The sequence below is a fragment of the Ostrea edulis genome, chromosome 6 (genome assembly GCF_947568905.1).
Source record: "Ostrea edulis chromosome 6, xbOstEdul1.1, whole genome shotgun sequence".
NCBI lineage: Eukaryota > Metazoa > Mollusca > Bivalvia > Ostreida > Ostreidae > Ostrea > Ostrea edulis.
This window is the reverse complement of record NC_079169.1, coordinates 79,585,120-79,593,745: the sequence shown is the minus strand read 5'-3', so window position 1 is coordinate 79,593,745 and position 8,626 is coordinate 79,585,120. Positions and strand designations below refer to the sequence as shown.

General features: G+C 32.6%; 1 protein-coding gene across 1 annotated transcript; it reads right to left on the bottom strand.

Moving 5' to 3' along the window:
- Window positions 1-3,687: 3,687 nt before the first annotated feature.
- LOC125647946 (homeobox protein engrailed-1-B-like) lies at window positions 3,688-5,695 on the bottom strand. Its single transcript, XM_048874818.2, has 2 exons — window positions 5,141-5,695; window positions 3,688-4,126 (listed from the first exon to the last, which is right to left on the bottom strand). The coding sequence occupies exons 1-2, from the start codon at window positions 5,517-5,519 to the stop codon at window positions 3,816-3,818; spliced, it is 690 nt and encodes a 229-aa protein (XP_048730775.1). The 5' UTR covers window positions 5,520-5,695; the 3' UTR covers window positions 3,688-3,815.
- Window positions 5,696-8,626: the final 2,931 nt, after the last annotated feature.

The window sequence follows — 8,626 nt, the reverse complement described above, 5'->3', positions numbered from 1 at the left end:
TGATATTTCAGAAGGTCTTATCGGTCACCTGGGTATTAGTTAAAAGTATCACTAGCCCTAAGGGCTATTAAATGTATAGTATGGTGTCTAAACTAAATTCTATGATATTCAGCACCAATATAAAACAAGATATGTTCTTGATACAAAAATGCCCCCGAAAATGCCCATACTGATGAAAGACTTTACATGATTAACAATATTTTGGACTCGCCAAAGAGTCAAAACCCTAGTTGCATGGACCCGCCCAAGAGTCAAAACCCTGCATGGGTTGCGAAATTCACAATTTGGTACATCCTAAATATGCATTTAGTTTTTATACAGTAATCAGCAAGATCAAAGAAGTATTTCAAACGATATAAACAATAACCACTATGATAATTTTGACCCCATCATGAAATCAAAACTCCTACCCCAGGAAAATGAAATTTAGAATTTTTTAAAGGGCTACCTGCTCCTTCTAAATATCCATTTAGTTTCAATTCAATATCAATAGCAATAAAAGGAGATGTTATTTGAATGTTTTACACACACTATATACCGAGTTTGGCCCCGCCCTAGACTCAGTACCTGCATATCTGGTATCATATCATATGTTCTATCAGCGCATAGAAACTATATGTAATTTTGCGCTTTATAAATGAATAAAATAATAATGATAATCATGAAATTTACAATTTTGGTAAAGAGCCGTCTACTCCATCTGAATATCCAATTATAGTTTCAATTTAGTATCAATAACATTAACGAAGATGCTTTTTAAATGTTTTATATAAACACTACACACATGTACCAAGTTTAGCCCTGGTATGAAGTCGAACCCCTACCCCGGGGATCATGAAATTAAAAATTTTGGTAGATACCTTCCTGCTCTAAATGAATATTTTTTCTTCGCGATGTGTGACTATAAAGAAGATTTCTTAGATTGGACAATTTTTGCAGGTTGCAAGAATCCTGAAATTTACAATGTACACACCCTTTGTCCACAAGATGCTTCATACCAAATTTGAAAAGAATTCGAATGGTAGCTATTAAGTAGTTAAAAATGTGCAATTGTTTACACACGACGCACGTCACACGACGGACGGCTACAAATAGCAATAGGTCATCTCAGTGACTCAGTTGACCTAGAGATTGTTAAAATTCATTTCATGGTAAATCTATTGTACGCGTATAATAGAAAATTGCATATTTAACAATTGCACCTTTATCAACTATCAAATTCGGCGCAGAAATAGTAAATACCCTGTACTTGCAAAATCATTTATTATGAATTCTGCAAAAGTGAATTAACCAATTTTTTGCTATAATTTAACACTGCAGAAGCCATGGTAGTTGAAGGAGTATAACCTGTTCTATTTATATGCATAAAGGTATCACGAGGTATTTCTCTCCACCAATATCGTTTTGAAACACAATTCTAAATCTTGAATGGGTCAATTATCTGTCATTTCATTACTTAGCCTACTAAATTTACACGTAAAGAAAACCTATATTCACATGCAATGGAGAGAAGTCAGATGCTAAGACTGTCAATACATTGACGTGAATAAGAAACTCCAGGGGCCCTAGTCAGAGTGGCTGCAAAACTAACTATGGATTTCAAAAAGCGGTTAATCTTGTAGTAAGAATAATTGAGATGATAAGTCGCCCTGTCGGATACCCGGTTTCCACTAATAGATTGATGACAGTATAGAGTTGACATCTTATTCAGACAAGATTCCAAAAGAAATGAAATTGTAGCAAGGCGAAGATAGCTATTCCTAAAATCACGAGGGGGTACAGTACACATTTTAACAAGTTAATAGACAGACATATAATTTAAGGAAAAAAGAAACGACAACAGCCTTCTATTATTTTTCAATCACACGAGGATTGTTCGCCGCCCTTAGTTAGAATGATTAAATATTTGGATCTTATTCTGTGATAAACCGGCACACTGGCAAATTAGATCGTCTATACATGTTACCCGTAATATATCTTATCTTAAGTAGTTTGACTCTCTAATCATATTTCAGCTTCTGTTACAGTGGAAATCAATCCAACAAAATATACATTCTGGTTTGAGTAATCAGGAACCTATTTTAAAGGAATAAAATTAGATACAATTAATGCACCGTGTGAAACATCTAAAACCATAGGTACATGTAAATTAAGCCATTGTTGCAGACCTGATGTTGGTAGTTTTCTGACATGTAGCCTGTATATTTTCTTGTATTCTTTTTTGTTTGTTTGTTTGTTTGTCTGGATTTTGTTTGTTTGTTTGTTTGGTTGGTTGGGGTTTTTTGTGTGTGTTTTTTTAAAAGTCAGATCGCATTGCAGTAACCTCTGTACATGCATAAGAATCAACCAAAGAAAATAAAAAAAAAAATGTATTCAAAATTAAAAGTAATCTTCTTCATTGACATGTTTGATAATCACCGAGTTGTGAGTGTCAAATTAAGTTTTAAAAGTTTGTATTTGCTTTTAGTATAAATTGTCCAAGAACTACTTGTATTTATGTACGTGTACTTGGATGCAAAACAGGAAACCACAAATATGACCGCAAAGATAACCGTTAACAACATTGAGACCATGAAAATATTATCTTTGGAAACGACTATTCAGCACTCTCTAATTAAATTCTCATAGACTGAAATAGACTTTCCAGCACAGTGAATTCAATTTTTAAACCTGAGACAGAGCTGTAACAAGTTTCATTAATTCAGACTTGTCATGGATGGCTATATGTGATCGTTAAGGTATTAAGGAAGAAAAAGTGGTAATCAAGGTGATCCACTATCTCCTTGATTGTCTATATCCCGGGGACATATTCATGTTTTGATAAACAACAATCTGCTGATAGTATCTTGTAATAAACCTTAAAATGTACATAGGCTTTTTATAGTTTGAAAAGGTTTTGCTTTCGTGAGAGAGAATCATTGAAAGTTGATAGGTCTTAGCTTAGAATAGAGAAATAAGGTCTGAATTGCAAATGGTGTCGTAGACCACAGCAAAATTAATGACCGATTGATAGCATCAGGAAAATAGAGATTTGAATGGGGAGGAATAATATCGTGGTGTTTATAAAATCTGATATGTTTAACAGAATACTGATAACCATGTCAATATGAATAAAATGAGCAGAAAAATGAAGACTGACTTCCAAAACGTTTTGGAAAATTCACGCATAGATATGTAAATTAGATTCATTAATTCAAAAAGAAATATTTATTAATTCCACTGATCGGAAACGATAAATTCAATGAATATATTTGTAATTCAATCTTAAAGTAGCGTCATCAAATGAACATTTATGCCCAAGAATCCCATTATTATAGTGAAATGAATATGTATTTGGTCTATTAATTATTGTCCAACCTTTTATTTGACTTCCCTAAGAATGACTTTGTTTCGATTCTTCACTATGATACATTTGAGCTCTAGACATATACAGAGTGAATAGAAAGAAGAATAAAAAGAATGCTACAAAACTTCACAAAATATATTGAAGTTTCCTTAATCTTAAAGAGAAAATGCAAAATATGAATTCTGTTCTTGTAATCGATTCATGCTTTTTAACGAATCGTACTTGGCACCGATTACCGAAAAGAAACAAAATATACTGTTAAGCATTATCCAAGCTATACAACATATCCCATGATTAAAAACATTTATGAAAATAATATAAAATTTCTAAAAAGACCTGAATTAAAAATAAACAAAATTTTATTACGATAACGGATAAAGAATTGTAGTGTAATGGAAAAAATTAAAACCGCTTTATAAATAGCAATATGAATCAAATGCACTAAAACATTTACATGTAAAATCGAGCACTAGGATTCGCCCTCATCCGAAACAGTTATCGTAGAATGATTATAGAGTCCTTGTGACATCAGTTTCAATGCCAGTGTATTTTTAGCTCCTGTACATTTCTTAATTTTTGCACGTTTGTTTTGGAACCATATTTTTATTTGAGATTCAGAGAGTTTGAGTTCGTCTGAGAGTTCCAGTCTTCTCTTTTCTGTAAGATAACGACTTCCGTCAAACTCGGCTTTTAGTCTCTGTAGTTGCTCCGTTGTGAACGCCGTTCTCGGACGTTTTTCATCGGGTGCTTTCTTTTTCTTTATTTTTCTGGAACGTGGACCTTCAACAAAAATATATGTGACAAATTAATAACTGTAAATATAAAAAAAAAATATATATATATGTGACAAATTGATAACTGTAAATATAAAAAATATATGTGACAAATTAATAACTGTAAATATCAATACAAGTGAATATATCGAATAAAATTGTGAACATTCCTATTAGAATTTCTGTTCTTCTGTTTATCATCAATGTACTGAAATGCATACTGTATATAAAATGAATCCTCTTTTTCGGGAAATTAATAATATATTATATTATTATTACACTGTTTTATTTTTATTCAAGACTATTTTCCCGCATTGAAGTAATCACATTATTATACCGAGTACAAGCTTTGGATGAAAATAATAATCTTCATAAACAAAGAAAACGTTGAACAATATTTAAGTTTAAACATTCATGATGAACAACAACAAAAGCAATAATAACAACAACTAGAGATGTTTTAAACCAATAAAACTAATTAAACTAAACCCATAACAAATCATAAATCAAGTAAGTGAACATGGAGGCGAATTGCTAACCCAGTGGTACGCTTGTATGATGGGAAATGTATGGTGTCGAGAATAATGAGTCCCAATTAAGCTACTGCTGAGAGAACGGCAATAAACACTGTGGACGTCACACCAGTATCCCACAATGTCGGTGGGGTATGTGGCACATTTCTCTCATTACATAGAAGCAGTTTCTTAACAAGCTTCATATTCGAAGTCTGACTTGTAATTGTTTCAAGACATTTGTAAAGTAAAATGATGGACCCCGGTAAGATAGAAAAATGAAAGTCTTAGCACCATTTTCAATTAACATGATTCTATGATGGTGGCAATAATGATAATAATAATAGTAATTTACAATTCCACACGGACGCTTCGTCGTGTGTTCATTCCTTATTGAACAAAATTGTGGGGGGAAAATACATATACATACATATGTATATTCAATCTTTGTTTAATTCTCATAACTATACCTTTTCAGATTCTGATCAAGTTTGGTGTTTAGTCTATACCTGATGAGGGTCTGTCGGAATATCTTGTGCAAAACACCCACGCTGGCCAAAGGGGCTTTTCGTTTCCGTCTGACCCCGGGGATGTTGCCACGGGACTGCTGGCAGCTGGGATTGAATCAGGGCTGGAACATACTGAAGTTTGGGAGTCCGAAGGTGAAAGTCTAACAAATGCCGACTCATGCCTGTTTCTCTGAAGATCTAAACTGAGGCCGGATGTTGAAATTGTTCTTGAGCCATTTCTCACAGGAGAAAATGCGGACAACCAATGTCGTTTTGGTGGTCCAAATGTAGGCTTTAAAATTTCGTCAATAGAGAAATTTGAACATCTTGCAACAATTTGGTCGTTTCCAATTTGAACGTGTTCTTCTTTCGAATCCATATTCAAATGTCCTTCTGAAAGTTTTTGATATCCAATGGAATTATGAATTGTTTTACATGTCACTGGCTCGTCCTGGTACTAAAACTAATTATCAAAACTCCAGGACATACTTATTTTTCCACGCAGCAAACTTTGAGAACTTTTTGGCCTGTTTGGTTTTAAAAAAAAAATAACAAACAGGACCACGAGGGGCGGAGTTGTACGATCTGAGCAGCGACATCTAATTAAAAATACACCAATCGGAGCGGAAGGATGAAATGCATTCATTCTCTCTGGTAAGGGAGTGATCAGGTTATATCAGATTCTGATTGACGGGTTATGAAAGTCTGGTCTGGGTAGACGGATAAAATGATACACAAAAATGCGGCACGTCCATAAATTAGTCACAAAAGAGATATCGTTCTGTCACTTGCTCTTGACTTGCGAGGAAACATGATCTTTCGGACCAAAATGAACGACGATTCATTCTTCTACTTTTCCAATCTATATCTTGATTTTGTATTTTTATGGTAGTAAATTTCCCTTCGAATAAGCATATTGAAATATTGCTATACATTTTGACATTTTTATATAGTTTTCCATTTTTAACTTCAAACATATTATTTCATAACTTATTTATTCTTTAAGTAACGATATCTATTAATGATTTCATCGTGTTGGAATAATTTAGTATTCCACAATGGAGTTGATATCAGCATATGAGTGAATACACTTTTCTCTGAAATGTATCTAATCATGAATTCATGCTAGCTATATCAGATGTTAAAATTGAAAGAAATGCATATACGTATTACAGAAATGTGTTTGCCTGAGAAATATGATAACAGAATTTAACACCCAAATAAAAGAAAAGAAAATACACGGAAATTCCTATTAAAAAGACAACCTTAATGTTATGTCCACAATTCTCAATTAACTTGGTATGCCAGTGTTTTCGACATCACTGATATTTCTCAGAAATTCACATCTTTATGACGCTGTAAACGCTCCAATGAAGTAATTGATGAAATCTGATTTATCATTTCGCAAACATTTGGCAGTAACTTAATTCTTTAAAAACAGATCAATTCAAGGCCAAAAGAGATACATTTTGAACTTCGTAATCAAGAATAATTATTACAGATAATAATCCTTCTGAACCAAGATACAAATTTCATTTTTCAGTATTTCTGTTTAAATTGACATTGCCAATGTTCCAAATAACCAAAACTATCCAGAGAAATCTATCCACAAAATGATGTAGGACAGAAGATAAATAACCTCAAATTAGCTCACAGGACAGTTGACCCGCAGCCGAGAGAAAGATATAATTTTATTGGTCATTACTATACATGATTAAATACATTAATGATGGGAGAAGAAAACTAATTACCTGTAAAATCATTCGCTCAAGACGTTCAGGGCAGTCTTTACCCGGGGCGTCGTGTGGTGTTCAGTGTCAATATTAACGCGTTGCGGGATCAATTTCTGGCCAACTTCAGCGATTGTTGATAAATGTCATTAACAGTTTCCTCCAAAATTAGACTGCACTGTGTACTCGTCTTCGTCATCAATCATAATTATCTTTTCCCTGAACTTATATACCCGATATATATAGAGATAAAGGCTGTAATTACGAATCTCATTTCTTTTTAAAATTTCAAGTATATGATATATATTACACAATAATTATATATATATACATGTGTACATTGAAACAAGTTGCTTTCTAGATGAAGCCATCTAAAATTATCATCATACAGACGTTATTTTTGGATGAAATATTGTCATTCACTCACAAAACAATGGAAAGAAATTGTTTGTAGATATGAACATTTTAAGAAATAATTATTTTGCTATAAAACAAACAATTCAAACTAATCCTGTTAAAATGTTACATATATCTAAACACAGTTGACAGATGAATCCCAGCTCTCTCATCAGATGTGCAGAAACAGTTAATAGGTCATGCTGGTAATCAGAGTTAGAACAGATAAACTAACTCTTGAAGATTGACCTTTGGCACAGTCAATTAAGAAAGACGCAACACCCGCAGCTAGAAGAGCTGCTGTAGAAGGTTATAGTTTTAACAACATTTAAAAGTTATCTGACAGTTAGCGCGTCGTCAATGTGTCATCACGTTATCAGGTTCTAGGAACCCTCCACGGACTACAGAGAAAAGAGGTTATTGGAAGCACGTATACTAATTAAAGACATTGAATGCTGGCGAAATTCGGAAGAAAGTTTTTGAATTACAGTTGTTTAATATGCTGAAAAATGGTAAAAGAAAAAAATCCCTGGAATTCAGGATAATGACTTTTAAAAAAAATGAAGACATCGACTTTAATAAAATAAAACTTTTAGAAGTTGTTCTTCGTTGAAATTTTATCTGTTTTGAAATATACTTTGTATATTAATTCATTAATTATATAATTTAAAAAACAAGTTTGATGCAATTGGAAAGCATAGAAAACCACTAAACAAACTCAAAGGCGTGTTGCAGTATTTTGAATTAATTCCATTGGAAATGATACCTCTTGCAAAATAACAACGCTTGGTGATTTCAATAGATGCAAGCTGGGGAATTATTATTTGTTTTGTTAATCAAACGATGAAGAGTTGGCTGAATGTCCAAGAAACATTGAGAAGTTGAACTAATGAAGTAGAATGCACTAGTATGTTTATAATTACGATTTTTCAGAAGGAAACAACAACTATATATGTCAAACATGTTATAATTTAAAATTACAAGTATATAACCTAGGTTTTGAAGATGTATATATGTATTTAAGAAAATTGCCCGGAACAAAGATCAGTTTGTTGTTCCAAGATGTAGTCTAGAATTATTCCAAAACGCTTTCTGTAAAGCATTGGAATTTATCAAATGTAGAAGCAAGGGCATTCCCCTCTATCAACTCATTTCGTAAATACAGAACTTCTAATATTTCCAATTTTCTTTTGGTAAACGAAGTACCAATATCATTCGTGTTAAACTAAAATATAATTGTTTCATACAAGCGTAACATTGTCAATAGTCCTCTTTGTTCTTGAGGTAAAAATGATGATGAAATGTATCCCTTTTTTATATTTATTTATTCATTTTTTTTGCTTGTAAAAATTATACAAAT